This window comes from Onychomys torridus, chromosome 5, assembly GCF_903995425.1.
Source record: "Onychomys torridus chromosome 5, mOncTor1.1, whole genome shotgun sequence".
In the NCBI taxonomy this organism is placed as follows: domain Eukaryota; kingdom Metazoa; phylum Chordata; class Mammalia; order Rodentia; family Cricetidae; genus Onychomys; species Onychomys torridus.
The window spans coordinates 63,043,346-63,065,210 of record NC_050447.1 but is presented as its reverse complement, the minus strand read 5'-3'; the positions used below and the strand labels follow the sequence as shown (position 1 = coordinate 63,065,210).

Genomic DNA, 21,865 nt, shown 5'->3' with positions numbered 1-21,865 from the left:
TGTATGTGTGTGTGTCATGTTAGTGATTAAAGGAGTGAGAGTATATTTGAGAAGGTGGGTCAGTTTGTAGGAATCTCTTTCTGTATGTGGTTATGTGTGCACTCTGTGTTTTAGTTTTGAAGTATGTGTAGTGTATTTGTAATGTCTTTTAGTATTTCAGTGTGTGTGACTATTATTCTGTAAGTGTGCATTTATATGAATGTCTGTGATTATAAGTGAGTGTATGAGTGTGAACATGCCAGTGTGCTATCATGTGTGTGTTTGAATGTGTATGCGACTGTGTGCTAATGTGTGTGAAAGAGATGAGTGTCTGTTTCAATGGCTGAAAGTGATTTTGTGTGATTGTATACATTTGTGTGCAAATCAGGTGTATGTATGAATGTATGTGTGTGTGTTTTTCTATGTGTGTATGTTTGTGATGTGTGCATGTGTACATGTGGTATGGTATGTGTGCACATGGATGTAGATGTGTTATGTGTACATATACATGTATTTGCATGTATATGTGTATGTGTGTGTATGTATGGTATGTGTATATATTTAATGTATGTGTGGGTTTATGCATGTGTAATATATGTATGGGCGGTGTATGAACATGTATGGACCAGAGGAGAATTGTGAGTGTACTGTTCTGTTACTCTCTGCCTTACTTGCTTAAGACAGAGTTTCTTGCTGGAGCTAGAACCAGATTGGCTGGCCAGAATCCCAGTGGTCCTCTTGTGTCCCTGCCTGGCAGCTCTGGGACTATAGGTATGCACAGCCATACCCAGACTTTTATGTAGGTGCTGGAATCTGAACTGGGGTCCTCATGCTTGTACAGCAAATGATTTTAATCACTGAGCCATATACCCAGCTCCCATTTCTTTAATTCTTTGAATGTGACTGTGTGTGTGTGGTATGTGATGTCTTACTCTTTTTATAACATATAACCAAGAAGGGGCTTCATTGTGGCTAGAAAAACATGAGTCCAAACAAAGGAACAGGTGTAGGAAGGTTTTCAGTGTAACAAATGGCCAATAATTGTTCAGTTAATCTGTGATCAGACAACTTGTGGGAGACTATAATGAGAAAATTTGCTAAAGACTAAATAATCTATTAGTATACAGTACTTTACTCTAGAATTCTCATTCCTTTGAGATCATCGAGCTGCTTTCATTTCTCTGGGGCGTGTGGGCTGTGTTCCCTCCCTCCCCACACACTCCTGTTTAAGGATAGACAGGAAGTGAGTAATGATTAAGCTTGTATCCCACAGTTGCAGTATATCTTCCTGTTACTCAGTACCCAGTGATGGCAGGAAAATAGAAGCGGAGTGTGCCACGATGAATCCCAAACACTGTGCAGAGCTAAGTGATGGCCACCACATTCCTGTTCTTGGCTTTGGAACCTTTGCCCCAGAAGAGGTAAGGATGGTGGTTTTGGAGTTCAGAAGAAAGCAGACAGGACTAGTGGGAGCTGAGAGTTTGACCATGTGGTTAATGACTGTAATACGTGGCTCTGCCTTCACTTTCACTTTCAAGTCTGAAAGAAGCCTGTTTCTAGTAGGTAGGTGCAAAAGAGAAAACTTAATAACCACCCTCACTGCATAAATGCTGGTCGCACTGGGTGTCATGTGTCTCATACACTTTCATACTTTTTTTTGAGAGATGTATATTCAGATCACTTCCCCTCTAACTAATTTTGTTACAAAGTTTTCTGAGTTTTTCATGTACCCTGGATAGTAATAATTTTCCAGATAACACATTATTTTTGAATTAATGTGGTCAGAATACCTCAAACAAACCAAAGAAGGAATTGCTGGTTTGACTTTTTTTTTATTCCTGGTGTTGGCTTACTGTTTTCAAGCTCCAGTTTGCTGTTGCTTGACTAGCTTTGCCTGGGCAGAACATCAAGGTGGTGGGGGTGAGAATGGGGTATGAGGAGGCAGCTGCTCTTCTGTTTTGGGTGGAAGAGAAGTAGGGAGAAAAGAAGTAAAGGAAGGAACTACAGTCCAAGCATACACTCCCAGTCCCTACTTTCTCCAAATAGATCACACCCTTACTTTCTGCCACCCCTCAACAAGGAAATGAAATCAAGGGGTTAATCCAATGATATGGTCAGAGTCCTTTTGATCGATTTACCTCTGTAAATGCCAATATAACACAACCAGAGGTGTTTCAGTAGTCTCTTGGAGCTTTGTTCCTTAAAAAAAATCCAAATCAAGCCAACAAAGTGAACCTGAATAGATAGATGGTTGGCAATGATTTCCTCCCTATCTGTATGTTATTTCTTCATTCTGTTATTCCCTTTGCTGCAAACAAACCCTACACAAAGATCTACTGGCAAGTACAGAATGCTGAGAGTGGGAGAAATAGTCTTCTTCAGGGAAGAAGACACTGATTGATTATCCCATACCAAGTGGTCAGTTCTAAAAATACATGTACGATTAACATTATACAGACCGAACAGTTTATGTTTAAGAATATCTGTATTACATATGTTCATGTAATGACAATTAATGAAGACAGAAGCAGCAAGCTGAAAGAGAGCAAGGTGGGCTACATGGAAGGGTTTGTAGGGAGGAACTGTTGAAAATAGAATATAATCTCAAAATTACACATTCTAATCTTACCATCGAAAAAGTAAAAAAAAAAATGTTTCTTAAGGATACATATTTCTATTTAATGTATTTTAGTTTCTATGTTCTTTACTTTGAGGACATATCTAAAAGATGGGTCCCTATACTAATGATTTGAATGTTTGCTGTGCTTTCTTCCTTTGGTGTCATTGCAGGATAATACGGTGCTGCTTTGGTTACTATGGCTTGGTAGCATGTATTGAAATTCAACATTGCAATTAGATAATGGTTCACCACACACACACACACACACACACACACACACACACACACACAGAGAGAGAGAGAGAGAGAGAGAGAGAGAGAGAGAGAGAGAGAGAGAGAGAGACTGAAGTATTGTGAACCACAAAAAAGGATTAAATTTTGTCATTTTTATAAAGTACATGAATTGGAGGACATTTAAAAAATTTACACACACACAAAAATACAAATACCACATGTATGAAAGCTACATTTTTGACTTAAATGTAGAATAGTGATTATTAAATTTGGCATAGGTATCAAAACATAGATAAGGACTAAGTTCTGGCATGTCAATAGAATGATGACTATATTTTACAGTGATATATATTTCTGAAAAGGGGATTGAACCTAAGCCCTTGGACATGCTCTGCAAATATTCTATCATGTAAAGTTATTCTACACATCTCCAGGCTTAACAAAAAGCCCTACATTTTGAGAAAAGGTCTCACTGTGTTGGTTAGTCAGTCCTTGAACTCAGGAATCTCCTGCCTCAACCTGTGCTGCCAGGTCTAGTTCTATTTTATTAATATCTGGAGGAGAGTAGCTCAAAGATCCTAAATGAAATATGAAGAAGAGGGAAATGCCAGTTGCACTAATTTGATTGGTGCATAAGATGTGCATTGGTCAAAATATCACTTCAAACTCCATGATATGTCTAATGTTAGCCAACCTCCTCATTATAGTGACAGCGAGTTGTCCCTCCTCATTTGTACCATTTCCCAATACTATCATCAAATTATAAATTCACTAATGAACTGACTGATGACAAGTGAGGTTAAAGTCCTCATGTTTCAATCACTTGATACATCAGGGGACAATTAAGATTAAAACTATAACATTCTGTGCCTGATTCCCAAAGGGTTGTGTCTATGTAGTACCACAAGTTCATTTAATCCATTTTAAAGAGACCCTCAAATCTCAACAGCCCCAGCAAATGCCCAAATTCAAAGTCTCCTCTGAGCATCAAGGCAAAGTTACTTTAATACTTCCTTTTATATATCATAAAAGTAATTCTGATGATTAAATCTCTATCCCAGCAGTATATATTTTTATGCTAGAATTTTCTTCAGTCATGCAGATAGGATGGCTGGGGGATGAGTTAAGACAGCATCCTGCTATGTGTTAAAGTGTCTATTTCTAAACTAGATTCTGGCTGATAGTAGGCAACCTTAATTTCATCATTTGATAATAGAGAAGAATGGCCATGTTCTTTTAACTGCACAAAGAGCAGAGTTTATGGAGTTCTGCTTTCCTTTGGGAGAGTGAAATTTCAGAGTGTGCTGAAAGAGGATGTTTATTTAAATTCTCAGCTAAATAATTAGGAATTGAGTCTCTCAACAGATTTCCTACAAACAATGTGTACTTGTGTTGTCTAGGTACAACATGAGGGGAATTTAGTGTGTTCTATGTGACTTCTCCAGGAGAGACTTCCAACATTGTTTCCTCTCTTCTTCTTGCTATGTACATTGTCTTGGGCTCCCTTTACTTTATAACCTCATTATATAAATAACAACCACTGTTACTTAAGGGGCATGGTTGAGAGGGAGCTCTTTAAGACTTGAGGTGCATATGTGTTTGGCTCTTCTGGATACCTCATGGTCCTGGAAGCTGGATGGGATACCAAGCCAGAATTCTCCCCTGGATGGTACCTTATCTTTCCTGGATCTGTAACCAATCCCTATTGACTGTAAGTTATCCCAGAATAAATCTCTCTTGATTACCAGATAAATTACGTGGGAATTGTCCCATTAATTACAGTAATACACAGCTCTCAAAATACTCCTTCTGGTTGCTCTTCTAGGTTCCTAAGAGTATGGCTACAGCAGCCACCAAAATAGCTATAGATGCTGGATTTCGCCATATTGATGCAGCTTATTTGTACCAAAATGAGGAAGAAGTAGGGCTGGCCCTCCGAAGCAAGATTGCTGATGGCACTGTGAAGAGAGAAGATATATTCTACACTTCAAAGGTATTGTGCATATATGGTATGCTGATGTGCAAATGAATGAAATTGGTGTGTTGATGTTTGTATAATTTGATCAGTGGTCGAATTAGGCATATTAGTCTACTCTTTAATTACATATATTTAACCAGTGTTGAAAACAGAGGAAGCTGGTGAATCTCTCCTCACCTTTATGTTTGAATTTGTAACTTTAGGGTAAAAATTATTTTGTGATTTTGATTCTTATCTCAAAATAGTGTGATTTAACTTGGACAGAACTATTATAAGACTAAGGCTTCCTGGGTGACCTATCTCATCTCATATCTTATCTCTTGGGTAACCAATATTTCTTAAGGTTCTTAACATTCATTTTTCACTTTCATCAGTGAAATGAGAAGAATAAAATTTTGCTTCCTGAGTATTTCATGAAACAATGCTAGAGTCTTGTATTTTTCTACTATGTGTTAAAGTATCAGCAATATTTCCTTTCATTTATGTAAATGATAGGAATATTAACTTTTCCCCATTAAGCTAATGCATGAAAGGATAAGATAGAAACCTCTGTTGTAAACTCATGTGAAATATAACTCAGAGAATGGCTGTTATTATATCCAATTTTCACACAAGTATTAATTTCTTTTCATTGTCCCATAGACTTACCAATAAACCCCAAATATGTATCAGACTTGACATTAATGGATTAGACAATGGAAAACTAAAAATTGGACAGAGTATTTTTGCTCTGTGGTCACCAGCTTCTGACCAGTTGAAAAAGTCTCAATTTTGGGTAAAAGAATTCCACAAATTTGGACAATGTGCTAATGTAGCACAACTTCCACTCTATCACTTTTGCAGCTTCCTTCCACATGTCACAGGCCAGAACTGGTCCGGCCTTGTTTGGAAAAGTCACTGAAAAAGCTTCAGTTGGATTATGTTGACCTCTATCTTATTCATTTCCCAGTGTCAATGAAGGTAAGCAATCAACATCTTCATACCTATTTTACTTCAGTGGTCCGAATGACCTTTAATTTCATTGATGATTTATTTAGACTTAGATAAACTGATAAAAATTTAATGAATGTATCATGGAAACCACTCAAAATAATTCATGTGGAAAACAAGCAACTCAAATCACATAAGATAGATGGATTTGAAAAAGTCTTTAGAAATGTGTCTGTTTATAGGTTTTTCCTTTGTTCCATCCTTTTCCATTGGTAGCAAATATGGCTTGTTCATGGTTCATGGTTATTTATATTCAATGCCTTATCTGTATCTTCCAGTGTAAAACTTAATCTTGAAAATAAACTTGATTGAGTCTATCCTCATGTCAAACTGTGGGCTCTTTTTACTTTTAATCTTTTTGTTTTTAAGTGAATCTCTTTAGTCTTGAATATTTAAAAAAAAATGGGGCTGGCTTTGAACCTTCTGCGTTGCCAAGGCTAACATTGAATCCAGATCCTCTTGCCTCCATATACTAGGATTGTAGATATGTGTCATCATCCCCTGTTTTTGTTTATAATTATTTTCCTTTTACTACTTGAAAACTGTACAAACTTAGGCAGGTGGCAGGCAGCAAAAGAATATTTTAATCAATAAAGTGGTGTTTTCTAGATAAGAGCACTGCCCTAGCAGATCATACATTCTTAGTTTTGAATGAGTCCTAGCCATGCTGACATGTTGGCCTCCATTGAAGATTTTGATTATCTTTTTTCAATTTTCTGAGTGCTGAGATGGCAGGCGTGCACCAATAGGCCTGACTCATACTGAATGGTTTTGAACTTTTTGTTTTAATTGTCTGGTTTTTATTGATTAGTTCCTTAAATCCATGACTTTATTTTCTTATCTGTAAATGCCAATAAGAATAACACAACTAACAGATAAAAAGTAGATTAAATGAATTAATGTAGTGCCTGGTACATGGCCAGTACTTGGTAAATGTATGTGTTTTAATACTTGTAAAATAATCTATAATGGAACAAATCTTAGTCCATGTCTAGCAATAATGGAATTTTACCCATCATGACATTATTTGGTCAACAAAAAAAATGACACTTAACTACTGTCTCCCCTATGATTCAGTCCCCTTTGTATGGCCTTTGACATGCTGAACTAAGAATGAATAAAAAAACAAAACCTAACAAATAAACGCAGGATGATAGATGTAAGTTATAAAATGTTGAGAGACATTGGTTAAGGTTAGAAAAATATTTGCTCATTAGGATGTTTGATTTTAAGACCTGGAAAATAGATTCCTCAGTAAATTCAGTGTTCTGAAAAGAATCCATATCCCCAAGAATTAATGGGTCATACTTCCTAGTTTGTCTATATTTTGTCTACCATTGAAAGGGCTGCCAATGGAACTCTTCCATCTGAGGAGTTTCTGTATGTTCCAGAATCTACAGCTGATAGTTGTTATTATTGATAGTATTTTTTCCTGACTTAGTTATTGTTGATTTTTAGAGAAAATAATCCAGTTATTCTGATATTAATAACTATTCATTATTAATTTTTATTATAAACAATTATTAATTATTATTAGAGAGTAATTCTGATCCCCCTGACATCTTATCCTTCTATCTCTGTTTTCCTGAGATCTGTAATTACAGCCATGTACCACTATACTTGATATATGCAGTGCTGCGGATTGAACCTAAGGCCTTGTTCATACTATATCAAACACTCTACCTACCAGCTAAGTTGTATCCTAGTCCCTTGATGGACATTTTTTAGCTGCTATGTCTAACCTTTGACCTTTGACATGTTGAAGGAAAGTAACAGTGATGGGAATACTGGTTCTGTAATCATGTCAAGACTGCAATTGCTTATTTGCTGGGATCATGACCATACAGCTACTGACTTTCTCAGTGACAGACAGATGTTTCTTGAGGGGAAATGGCATTGGTATTAAACAGTAATGCAAGTCAAATAGGATACCATAGAGATCTGGGAAATGTTGTGAATTAACACATGTAATAGATGTGAGAGAGCGAAAGAAACATGTTGCCTTAAATATTCCCTACATCTTCACATGCAAAGACTTTTGTGAATATAAACTGTGGTGTGCTGGTCTACCTAATTTATGGAGAAGCCCTCTGTATACTAGGGAGCATTGTTATAGGGGAAGTCATGACATTGGTGAGATGGTTATAATGGCTGTTTCTATTCTAGCCAGGAAATGATCTTAATCCAGTAGATGAAAATGGGAAGTTATTATTTGACACAGTGGATCTTCGTGACACATGGGAGGTAAGTACTTGGAAAATAGAGCAGAGGGGAAGTTAAGAAAGGGAGTCAGGTCTCAGCTTCACATGTGAGAGTCAGATATGCACCTCCAGATCAAGAAACCCATGGTCTTTACTAGGGTTATTTTGCTGCTGCTGAGAGGAAGGCATAATTGAATATGTTAGAGACTACTGGAAAAGTATTGGGAGAAATATTTTCCACTATCTGAAATAATCTCTCTGACTCCTAAGGAGAGCAAAGGCATTCATTCTGTCTTTATTCATTCTCCTGTCCATATTTAAAACTGGTTTCTTTCTTCTTACAAAACAATGTAGTTAGTTTTATTTTCCTTTCTTGACAGTATTCTTTCTAGCAACATGACATTGCATTCATAACCATCTACAGTCACTGTTATAAATTATTCTTTACTACCTTCTCCCTGCCCCAGGCCATGGAGAAGTGTAAGGATGCAGGGTTGGCCAGGTCCATCGGGATGTCCAACTTTAACTGCAGGCAGCTGGAGATGATCCTGAACAAGCCAGGGCTCAAGTACAAGCCTGTGTGCAACCAGGTGAGTATCCATAGTTTTCTTCTGCTCTTCATTCCTTTCTTCCTTTACTACTAGCCATAGTCCTCTTCTCTTACTTATCTAAACTTCATGGAGCAGAGGATGCTGATTGTATCTCTGCTTAGTAAAGTCTTTGTGGAAAAGGGTGGGGGCCACAGAGCTTCTGTGAATGCAAGAATTTAGAAATGCAAAAGTAATCAAGGAAAGCTGCACTCTCTAATAATGAAGAATGACTAGAGACTGTAAGAATGAAAGAGCCATGGAGGGGCTGGAGAGATGGCTCAGTGTTTAAGAGCATTAGCTCCTCTTCCAAAGATCCCTGGTTCAGTTCCCAGCACCTACATGGCAGCTCCCAAGTCCATTTCTAGGGCATCTGGCTTCCTTTATATGAGGTTAACTCTGACTTTGTGGGGTAAGTTTTATAATGTCCCACCCTTTTTCTGTTTTACAGAAGAATTTGAGGAGCATTGGTGTTAGTCCTTGCCTTTGTTCTATTGCTCTGACAAAGACCATGACCAAAAGAAACTTGGGGAGTAAAGTGTTTATTTCATTTTACAGCTTGTAGTCCTTCTCTGAGGGAAGTCAGAGCAGGAACTCAGGCAGGATCCCAGAGGCAGGAACTGAAGCAGAAACCACAAAGGAAGACTGCTTACTGGCTTGTTCCCATGGGTTGGTCATCCTGCTTCCTCATGTACTCCAGGACCTCTTGCCCAGTGGTGGTGTCTTCCCGTGAGCTGGGCCCTTCAAAATCAATAATTAATAAAGAAAATGGCCTATAGATTTGCCTACAGGTAGTCTAATAGAGGGCGTTTCTCAACTGATACTGTTCCTCCTAGATAACTCTAGCTTGTGTCAAGTTGACAAAAAGCTAGCCTGAACACTTGTCTTTAAAGGTGTGGTAGAATTTAGTAGTGAATCCATCTGGGCCTAGGTTCCTACTCATTTGTTTTAGTTGGAAGGCTATTACTGATTTCAACAAGTTGTTGATATGTTGTGACTTACTTTGGTAAGACATATGAGTCTAGGGATTGGTCTACTTCTAGATTTTCCAGTTTTTTAGGATGCAAGTTCTCAAAGTATGCTGTAACAATCCTCTGGATTTCATTGCAGTCTCTTATAACTTCCTATCATATGTAATTCACATAATTTTGTCTCTCTCTCATCTTCCCCTCTCTTCTTATTAGTTAGATCGGTTTTTAAAAGCAGATGTTTCCTTTTGCTTCAGTTATAACTATCCTGTCAGGTGATAATTGTCTATGTGGGGGGGGTCATGTTTTAAGACAAATATCCACATAGTTGAAATGTACTTTAAATATCAACTAATACTTTTTTTTACCTGAATTAGCTATATTACTGGGGTTTTTCAGAAGTTAATTTTTTCATTTTAAGATACTTGTTTGTTTTTTTCTTCATTGAATTATACTCTAAGTAATTTTTTTGATTAAGTAGTTAAAATGAACTACAGCTATTCCTAAATAATGCAGTAAACCTTGTTGCTTTTCCATAGTTATCAATGACCTGAGAGAAGGTTTACTGTAATAATCAGCATTTTAGGAACAGATACTTGTGTTTTCTCTCTGTGTGTATTTATTACTATGTAATTATTATATGTATATACATATATATTCCTGAATACAATACACAAAGTACAACTTACTTATTTTGTATGTTTGTTATTTGTATGCATGTTTTCAGGGCCGACCTTGTGACATTGTACAACCAATTGGCATATTCTTCCCCGGGAGGGTGTTTTTTTTTTTTTTTTTTTTTTTTCTTTTGTGTGTGTGTGTGTGTGTGTGTGTGTGTGTGTGTGTGTGTGTATTTGTTTTTCAATGTAGGGTTTATTTGTGTAGCCTTGGCTGTCCCAGAACTCACTCTGTAGGCCAGGTTGGCCTCAAACTCACAGAGATGTACTTGCTTCTGCCTCCCAAGTTTTGGGATTAAAGGTGTACACCACCACTGCTTGGCTCTCTGGAGATTTTTTAAAACACAATTAAAAAATTTACTTTGTGTATATGTGTATGAATGTTGTCTGTCTATGTCTGTCTGTCTCTCTGTCTCCCTTTCTGTCTCTGTTTCTCTTTCTCCCTCTCTCTTGTGTGTATAGGCAGGCATGCTGTGGTATATATGTGGAGGTCAGAGGACAACCTTGTGGAGTTGGCTTTCTCCTTCCACCTTTATGTGGGTCCTAGAAATTGAACTTAGACCACCAGGAATGTGTGGCAAGCTCTTTTATCCCTTTGCCAACTCTCATTGCTTTGATGCCCAAATATTTCCAAATGTCGCTAGCAGAATCCCTACAAACTTACTTTTTGTTCTTCATACCTGCCCTCGTGAGTCTTTAACCAAATTCTTGCTTTGTGGTGCAGTTCAAATCCAAGGCTCAGTGGGCTTCTTCTCCTTGCCCTATCTATAGTTCATCTTTTCTCAATGTATCTGTGTTCAGTGGGCCAGAGTCAGTTCACCTCAGGGATGTTTTTACCTTTTAAAAGAAGACCATTACTTGAAGTTGAGACTTTCTATTTAGATTTCACATAGTGCAGACTTTTCAATTCCACTTCTTTTACTTATGAACACTTCTTTTTCATGGTAATATGAGGTTTTCTATAATCTGACATCTTTCTGTCTTGTCCATATAGGTAGAATGCCATCCTTATCTCAACCAGAGCAAGCTCCTGGACTACTGCAAGTCAAAAGACATTGTTCTGGTTGCCTATGGTGCTCTAGGTACCCAACGATATAAGAACTGGTAATAAGGATTGTAACTAAATCATATCTAAAACACATACAGAACAATTTCAGTATTGAAATCCCAAGTTCTTGACCATAAGCAGTCAATACTCCTTTCTTTTCAGGATAGATGAGAATGCTCCATATCTTTTGGAAGATCCAGTTCTTTGTGCTATGGCCAAAAAGCACAAACAAACTCCAGCCTTAATTTCCCTCCAATATTTGCTGTAGCGTGGGATTGTGATTGTTGCCAAGAGTTTCAATGAGAAGCGGATCAAGGAGAATATGAAGGTGAAGAGCAGGCTATGGGCATTGGGGCTCTTGCATAGTGTTTCTCCCTTGAAGGCTTCTGTATAGCCTTCCAATTTTCTTGTGTCTAGTGATTGTCCCCGGCATTTCCTTGACATATGTGCTTTAAGTGCATGAATGAACATTTTCTTCTCTACAATAGCATTCTGGTTTCATGGCTGTAGAGGATTAAAATTGACTGGGTTTCATCTTTAAATTAATGAACACCTTTCATTCATTTCATGAAATGAGGGAGCCAAACTATGTGATTTTTCAGCCTACATTAAAAATTTATTTTGTGTGTTCTTGATGCTCATAGAGAATAGTATTTATATATTGATTCACTCTGTGGGTTGATTATCTTTATTTTCAAGTAAGGAGATACTGTTACCACTAATAGTTTTCCAGTCAGCCAGTTTCGATATATAAGTTTAAAACAAAGAAATTAATGCTTTTGTTCCCTCTTTCTTGTCCTACCTCTTTGTCAGGCAGTCTCTCTGCAATCTAGGCTAACCTCAGACTCACTGTCCTCTGCCCTTAGCCTCCCAAAAGCTGGGATTGCGGGTGTGCTCCAAACTCAGTTTAGGACTAGATACTTGACTTTACATTTTTAGGCTTAAAACTGCCCATTATTTTCGTGCTCTTTAGGCCATTATAAGTTACAGGCTAGGCAAACCTCAAGGGATGAAAGAGAGACATGATCTCATAATGGGAAAACTTGCAAGTTCATGTTACAAAAGTGTGTGTCCTCAGAAATTAGAAGTATTAAGGGGGCATTTTACAATCCATTTACCACATTTATATATTCTGAATATTTGCTTCTCAGATTAAGAGTTATTTGTTGAAGTATCTTTCCCATAGTTTACCCATGTTTTCATTAGTTTTTTTAAATATCTGTACTATATTCAGACACTTTTATTATTTTTCCATCAGAACATTAGTTCATTTCATTATTCATTTTTATTGATTTTCTAAATTATAAAATCAAAATTACCTTGAAATGTTTAACTTTAAGAAAAATTTGCTACATTTTTAAGTAGGAATATTCTTGACATTTGTCTTTTATTCCCATGTAGGAATACAGTTCCAACTGGTAAAAGATGCTATGAATGGAATAGGAATCTTTTTTCTATCTATCATCTATTTACCTACTGACATATTCTATCCTATCTGTCTATCTATCTACTTACCTAACTATCTACTCTATCTGTCTGTGTGTCCATCTGTCCATACACCCTACCTCTCTATCTTTCTATCTATCTATCTATCTATCTATCTATCTATCTATCTATCTATCTATCATATGTACTAAGATCTCTCCCTTACTGCTGTGGTTACACCTTTCATGATTTTACTTTGTGGTCAATGAATATTATGTCTTTCCTATATGGGTAGCATAATGAATTTTGTTACATTCTATATAAGTGATAATTTTTTTTCCCACTGGTCTTTATTTCAATGCAAGTTTTTAGTGCTATGTAAAGCAAGGATGAATATAAAAGTACATAATTTTTAAATGGCAATTAAAGTATCCTAGCAATAAAATTGACTTTTAACTGTTGTGTTTACTTTTCTCTGTTGTGATGATTATATTAGAAAATCAATGTTTGATTTGTTGCTTTTAGTATTAGTACTAGGGATTGAACCTAGAACCTCACACATGCTAGGCAAGTTCTCTAGCAGTGAGCTATACCACCAAGCTTGTTTCATTGCTTTTTTTTTTTTTTTTGTACTTTTTACTTAAATGTGTTGGCTATTATTGACTGCCTCTGGCCAGATAAAACTTAAAATCACCTTTTCCCAATACTACCTCACTGTATTGAAACATAATCTAATTTTTTACAATGTTAAGCTTTTAAATATGATTTAGGTATACATTTCTGGATTTTAGATCATCTTTTAACATTATTAAATAAAATCTTAATTTGTTCATTAAAGAATCTGTATATATTCTGTTAGACTTAATAATTTTGATCAAATTTTGATAACATTCATTTTGCTTTGATAATATTCAAATTTACAGAGGTTAGTTAAAAATAACAAAGTGAAACCTATTGCCTAGATTCATCAACTAATACATTATGGATACTTTTTATTTTATTGTTTCTCTTTCTTCCTCTATTTTTAAAGAATGTGTACTTAAGGATCTACTCATTTTGATGGTTTAATAATTAGTGAAATTCATTTTGATGCTTAAAGTGTTACAAATTTAAAGAGTGACATCCTTTTTAAGCCAGATCCTGGCTCTTTAAAAAAAGTATAATCTGTACTTGAGAAATTTCTAATTACATAAGAAAGGGTATTTTTTTTTACATTCTAATCATTCTTTGATTGTATATACAAAGCCAACTGTATCCATGATGATTATTGTTAACTCCTATGTTTTAATAGTGATCACCAGATTCCTCTGGGCCTTGTATAAAATTGATCCTATAATCTTTGCATATGCCAGTTTTGTTTTTTCTCCAGTCTCTTTTGAGATCTGATTTTGCCTGTAGTATAGTGATGTTTAAATATATTATACATTGTAATATATTTGCATTCAAATTTTATTTAGTGCTCATTAATAGTTTCATTTGATCTTAGCCAAAAGGCTGAGAATCATTTTCTTAGTAATTTGAATTCTTTTTGTTGCCATTATCTTAAATGTCTTTTGGAAGCTATTATCCCCACACCTTTTAGTCTGATTGATTAGCTTGTGTTTTTCAGATTGGCAAATATATGGTCATGCTAAAATCTGTCTGCTTTCATGACAGGTTTTTGAGTTCCAGTTGACAGCAGAAGAGATGGCAGTTATAGATAGCCTGAACAAAAATTACCGATATGTTACTGCTGATGTGTAAGTAACCTTGGAAAAAACATTGTTCAATTTATTTTATGATGATAAATTTAATATGGTTGTTAAGAGTTGCCTTAATGGGGTCAGTGTGAGACGGGAGGTTTGGGAATTCTGGTCCCAAATTCTTTACAGAGGTCTGTCTGTTACATTAACAGGGTACATGCAATCAGAGTTAGCTTGGATTGCTACGTATGGGCTTCTGTATTTATTATTCCACAGACTGCAGGTCAGCCAATATTGCTAACTTTATACCAACATGTAAGCCACTAGACTTGACAACTATATAGTAGATTGTAGATTTTATTGTAGCCTCATTATAAGGATCCAAAAAATCAAATTAGTCTTTTAAAATAAATTATTTTTATTGTTTTATATTTTGTGTTATTTTTCAAGTGTAGAGACCTACAAACTATATAATGAACTACTTGGACACAGAAGCATTTCTAATAATTCTGTCCTTTCTATTTCTAATTAACTATAGTGTGTTATATGTGATGAACAATGAGTTATAGCTGAATGAATTAGGAATTTGGGATTATCAGAACTGAATTATATGTACATACAACACACACACACACACACACACACACACACACACACACACATATATATATATATATACACATACATACATACATACATCTGGCTATATATTTATATATTCACACATTTATAAATTTGGGTCAATATCTGTAGAAATGCTGTACACAAGTCATAATCAGGTTCTGTTTGCACTGAAAGTCTGGAAAGAGAAAGGATAAGATGTTGCTTCTAGACTAATGAAGTAGTTGATGGAAAAGAATGTTTGTACATTTGAATATTCAAGTTCTCCTACCTTCCAAGTGGGGAACTAAAGTGAAATGATTTAGTTACAATTAACAAACATTTACTGTGTAGTCTTTTTGTGACAGAAAGACACATTGTAACCAGTAAATAAAAACTTTCTATTGTGATAGCAGTCAGAAGAAGAGTCATTCTCTCTACAGTCTAAGCTTGTTCTATACATTTTCTTTCTCATTTCAGTACTGCTGTCCACCCTAATTATCCATATTCAGATGAATATTAACATAAACACCTTTGTCATGATATCACCTTGACAGTAGCTGTGTGGGAGATGCCATAGATGCTGATCAGACATCACCTCTGGTCAATGTGTGTCAACCTACATTCAACTGGATTGAGAGAGATGGGCATGGTGTTTTTTGTAATACCCTGAAGACAATGAGGTTTGCTTCTATGAGGTACATGTAAAACACCACTATTGTCTTTTATTTCTATGATTTCTTTCCATCTGACTCACTCAGATCTGAGCTCAAGAAAACTAGAATTTGAGCATTGACAGGGAAAGGCGTGGACAACCATCTTAGAATAATTAGCAGTTGGGTACATGGAATTGAGGTGAAGGGAACTGAACAATTCTGTCTGAGATATATAGGTATTTGATAGGTTTATTATAGATAAATAAAGCTTTCCTCCCAAGAGCTATAGTTGAGGGGTAAACCTAATGTCTTTCTATAAATGAAATAATACCAGCTTAGTTATAACTTCCTTAGTTGTAAAAATAAACTTGAATTTGACAAATATTGTGTTTTCAAATGCTTTATTTTTTTGTGTTTATGATTTATGTGATTGTGGGGACATGTATGCAACAGTGCATTGGGTCCTCTCCTTCCACCTCATGTCTTGGTGATTGAACTCTGGCTGTCAGGTTTCCATGACATACTCTTTCCCCTTGAGTTGAGCTGAGACATCTTGCCAACTCTCTTTCAAGTATCTTACAAATGAAACAAGAATATTACACATACAAAACACAAAATAATCTCAAAGCCATTAAACATTAGTGAGACATTAATATTTAAGTGGTAAATAATACATTTGAGACAAATTCTCCAAGCTAAAAACAAGCCCTTTGAAAACAGGCATAGGATATAGCAGGACACTTTGAAAAGCCACTTGCCTTTTGCAGTCTCTTTGACAAAAATGCACAACCATTTTGAACAAATTTAGGAATGTAAAGTTTATGAGTCAGTTTTGAGGCTCTAAACCTTCATTTCAGATGATCTTTTCCCAAAGATGGAGATAGTGTCATGAGGACTGGTCAAAGACTTAAAGGTGTTAAGGACATGGGTACTTTTAGCACGAAGCTTCCAGTTGTCCTTCTTGTGACTAGTTTTGTTACATCCCAGAGGCTTTCTGAAGCCACAGTCATCCGCAGATGCATAACTACCCAAGATGTGCATCCCACATTATTACATCCACTTCTCTAAAGAGATTACTTCCTTAAATTAGAGGAGGCCTAACTTTCACTTGTCCTAGAAGAATTCTTGGATTATCTTTTACATTCACTTACTTCCCTAGTGACCTTAGATGTATTAGTGGGTTTAAATGCCATTTATAGACCAAGAAACCCCAAATCAGTATGTATAGGCCAGCTTTCCCTTAAACACTCTAGGTGGGAAGCCGGATAGTATACTCCACAGCTCTGTTTTCATCCAAGGGATATTTGAAATTTAGTTTCTTTCAAACCAAGCTCCCTTGTATCTTCTACTCTCTGCTGAATTTTCCCAGTCATGGTATTGTAGACTATATTTTGCCATTCATAAAGCCTGTAATTTTTGAGTTTTTACTTCCATTTTCTCATATCTCATGTATAAACTCTGAGAAAATCTTGTTATGTTCACCTTCAAAATGTGTTCAGAACCTCCACTTAGGTTTTAAGGCTGAGTCTTTGAGGCTATTGAACTCTATCATTTTGGAGCAAGATGTTAAGCATCCAAAAATCTCCTAGAGGAAAATCAAGAAGTATTATTTAGTATTCTGATTGTGTAACTATTCTGGGAGAGAATATCCCATTTATCTTCAATGGAAAGGGCAATAAAAGAAGGAAGAGTTCTGTCTAAGTCTGTGGTGGTTTGAAAGAAATTGGTCCCCAAAGGGAGTGGCACTATTAAGAGGTGTGGCTTTGTTGTAGTAGGTGTGACCTTGTTGGAGATATGTGTCACTGTGAGGGTGGGCTTTGAGGTCTCCTTCATTCAGTGTGACATTCAGTTCACTTGCTATTGGCTTTGGGTCAAAATGTAGAATTTCCCAGCACCATGTCTGCCAGAATGCCACCATACTCCCAGCCTTCATTCTCCCCACCATGATGATAATGGACTAAACCTCTGAAACTGTAATCCAATACCTCAATTAAATGTTTTCCTTTATAAGAGTTGCCATGATCATGTGTTTCTTCACAGTAATAGAAACCCTAACTAAAACAAAGTCTATATTGGTGAACCAATGATATAGTTTTTGGGATCACTTACAGGAACATGGGTGATGGATTATGTACAGAAGGATGGGTGATTTGGGCAGCTCCATCACTGTATTCTGACATTGAACTTTTTCATGAAAGTTGTGTCTTTGGGTTTCCCTGGGAAACTTTATATAGCTACACCACTGAAATCTCATGTCTCAGTGTTCTAGTTTTCTGGCTACTTTACCCATGTTTTCTCCCATCTGGATATGTATCCTTGGCTGTATCCCAGAAGTTCTGGTGACTGTATCCTAGAAGTTCTGGTACCATGTGCTCTCATTTTCAAATGTCTCCAGGAATTTTTAATGTCCTGTCTTATTTCTTCAATGATATAATTTTTTTTTGTTATTTTGGAAACAGGTTCTCTGCTAACCCCAAGCTCACTGTATAGTTGAGGATTCCCCTGTACTTGTGATCCTTTTGTTTCCACTCCCCTAGTGAAAAGATTATAGCCTTATGAAACCATATCCATATTTTTGGGAAGAAAATTCAGAATTGACTAAGTTAAATAAAATTGCCTTGGAATCTGAAACACAGTATCAAAGGAAATAAAGAGAGCTGAGTAAAGAACTAACCTTCAAATTTATGAGAGTTCTTTGTAGCTGAGTAGATACAACATAAACACATAAAGTTTGAGCCTTGGCATCTACAGTTGGAATGGGAAAATAGCACTTTCATTTTGATAACAATTCAAAATACCTAAGAATAAATTTGGCATTGGTTACAGAGCTTCCACGGGAAAAAATGATAAGATATTGAAGACATAAAATAATATGTGAATGAGTGGAAGAAAATGCATTCTACTTTTGTGATAGGGAAGATAGCATATTGAAATATAAATCTACACAAAGTAATATATACATGCATACAATACATTTTATATTCTAGTAGTCTTGTCTTAAATTGGATTTTTTTTATCAAATTTATATAAACCATTAATGATGGATATAAAGTTTAAAAAATATAAGGGAATCTTGTTTCACTGGAGTTTTGAGTTTATTACATAATAAATGTAATATTTTGGTGGTGAACATTCTCAATTCAGAGGACTTGTCTGAGTTGAGATGAATACTTGAACCAGGGTGGTTAATTTCCCTTTTGGATCTACCTGTTATACCTACAGCATGCATGTCTTCATGAGGTTAAAGCACCCAAAGCCTCCCCACAAGTCAGAATGGCTGAGAACATTAAAAGATTTATAGTATGAACAGTTCCCTGAGAACAGCACCATTGTAGGAAGCATGGGCATGCCACTAGGTGGCGATAGAAAAACACTGTACGCCAGCATCAATACTGTGGTTCCCTTCTGGAGGAAAACAGTAACCCAATTCAGTGAACTATCTAGCTGTGGGTGAATATGGCACACCTGGAAAGTTCATGTTCACTCTGCTTCTTACAGGGTGTGGTCTGGAGATGTGTATAGTTTCCAGACATTTCTGGGCAAATCAGGGTTTATGTGAGAAAAGTGAGTGACTGTCTTGTTAATGTTACTACATACTACATCATGGTTAATACAATCCAAGTGGTGGAGGTCAGCACCATTGTTGGCAGTTGTATATGTGAGAAGTGAATACAGGTCAAGGAGAGCTGGCAGCTGAGACCTGTATGAGGAGGAAACTTACAGTGCATAGAATGAGATCAAGTTAACACACATCCATCATGCTTCAATGAAGCATACTATAGGTATATTACAAAGATAGTAACAATGATGTCCTGCATCTGAGAGCTCAAAAAGGTTCCCCAGTTTGATGGGCAGGAACAAGGGAACAAATCCATCACTTATGGAAAAGTGTCCAGGTTCTGGTTAATGTGACAGTGGAACTGCAGATTGAGCTACAGTTATGTGAAGGCTTTTTAACAGTCTTTGGTTAGGTTGTGATGATACTTGTGTCATTAAGATAGGAATTGGAGGCTCCTGCAATTTGAAAACACTTCCATTCATTCAGTGGGAAGTCAAAGCTAAATGTTTGTTGTGATGGTTTTATCGTGTGACTTCCAGTCTTTGACTTTCAGAAGTCAAGAGTTTGTTCTGTTTGTATCATTCATTCAAGGAACTTAAAAACCTTGTTTGCTGTTGGACTCTGAAAAGTTTCCTGTATTTTCCCAGTCCTGTCAGGGATAAGAGATGCCTTTCATACCAACATCTGACAAATATGACGTTTGACAAATATAAGAACATATGGCATACTTATTTCTGTCAAATTTGTGTGTTTCTGTCTTAATTGAAAATGTTTGATGCACTTGCCTCTTGTTCAGGAGGCTCTCTTCCATGGGAGCTGCACTAACACCGGAGGAAGGAGGCCTTATACATAAGCACATGGCTCCCCATGAATATGAAGGTATAATTGGGGGGCTCATAAGAAATGTTAGAATTTCTTCCCTGATCACTTCCTGATATGATTGGCATTTACTAGATGAAGTTTCTCATCTTTGTTTTGGCGTTGTCTTGGATGCAATTATTTTAATTTTCTTTAGTAGCTCAAAGGAGGTGGGTCTTCAAGCTTATTAACTATGTGATCTCTTGCAAAGATACTAGCACTAGCAAAGTGGGGTTATATATTTGCATGGGTCCTATAACGGTCCACTGGGATTCCTTTCAAACAGTGTGTTGACATTGAGACATATGATGCCATCTGTCCTCAGTTGTATAATCCATTCTGTAAGAAGAGAGAATGACTTTTAAAAATGGGAGTGAGAGGAAGTGGGTGTATTACATAGAGACAACATCTTTGTGAGCATGGGACTTTTTAAAAAGTATTGCTTGAAAACTAATAAAGGAAGATATGATGGCTTGTAAATGTCCTTGAAATTTAGAACCTAATAGTGCCAAAGCCAGAGTTAGGAGGGAGATCTACTTATGGGATTCTCTGCTTGATTATCATCTACATAGTAAGTATTTACTTAAAGATATGATGTATCTTCCAATTAAACATGCTTCTTGAGGGTGATCAAGCAGGTCAAAATTCCATTATATGCCTTATTTGGAGACATAAATTTATAAAGCTCAGGGGAGATGGGTGATGAGAGTCTATAATATCTGCAGCCACACAGTACCATTTAGATTTAGCAAGCCCTTAATTATTGAGTCCTTATAGACAAGCCATGTAGACTAGGCAAGAATCCTCTGGTCATCACCTGACCCTATCATTGACATCTGATGTGGGATACAGTGGGAAAATAAAATTGACTCACCATTTAGAATACTGCATCTAGTCATGGAGAATATCCCTTCTCTGAGAAAGCCACTAGTGCTGAGTTTCATTACAAAAGATATATATCAATTGCTATTTTGTCTAGAGAATGTCAACAGGGATGACCTCTGTGTCTGGTCCAATTATCCAGATCTTGGATATCTTTATGTTCCAGAGTATCTTTAGAAAAGATTAACCAGCATAAAAGAGCACAGTCATTGCTGGATATTTCGACAAGGAGTAAAATCAGCTCAGATTACCAGCAAATCATGGTAGGTTTGTTTATGACTGTGGGGCTCTGACCTAGATAATATAAATTAAATTTTTTATAATATGTATGCTATGATATTACATAATCTTCTGGTATTATATGAGGAGAGACTATGTAATCCAAATGGAATGAGCAAATATAGTGATACTGCAGATAGGTCCCTCATTACAGTGTTTCTTGTAATAAAGTTATATATACATATATATTATACTTTATATATCTATATTTGGGATACCAGGCCATGCCACTAGACCATTAGCATTTATCCATAAGCAATTTGAAAACACAGACCTCTTAAAGTATCTCGGAAGAAACAAGGGAATTGCTTGAGTTGTTTCTACAGAAGGGAGTTCTTATATGGGACCTTTGTATGGATTGGAATCAGGACACACCAGAGTTTAGTTGGAATTCCATCTCTCATCTGGAAATTCCATCTTGTGATATAGTGGATCAGTTTATATCCTAAGGAACTCACGACCTTTGCAGACTGACTCCCCTCTTGGCTCCCTCAAAAGCCTTCTACAGAGACTGCATTCTCCAGCTTCTTCGAGCTCCAATCTTTGAGCTTCCAGGGCTGTTGGCTGCTCTTCTCACATTTATCTTGCCTTACCAGATCACATGTATATTTTCTTGTTGTTTGAAGGTCAGGAGAAACACTT

General features: G+C 36.4%; 1 protein-coding gene across 1 annotated transcript; it reads left to right on the top strand.

Annotated features, from left to right (window-relative positions):
- The first annotated feature begins 1,198 nt into the window (after positions 1 to 1,198).
- On the top strand, positions 1,199 to 15,969 carry LOC118583537 (aldo-keto reductase family 1 member C1 homolog). The gene is made up of 9 exons (XM_036186926.1): positions 1,199 to 1,400; positions 4,659 to 4,826; positions 5,655 to 5,771; positions 7,968 to 8,045; positions 8,470 to 8,592; positions 11,229 to 11,338; positions 11,445 to 11,610; positions 14,364 to 14,446; positions 15,470 to 15,969. Exons 1-7 carry the CDS (start codon positions 1,230 to 1,232, stop codon positions 11,548 to 11,550), a joined length of 873 nt encoding a protein of 290 aa, XP_036042819.1. The 5' UTR covers positions 1,199 to 1,229; the 3' UTR covers positions 11,551 to 11,610; positions 14,364 to 14,446; positions 15,470 to 15,969.
- The last annotated feature ends 5,896 nt before the right edge of the window (positions 15,970 to 21,865 follow it).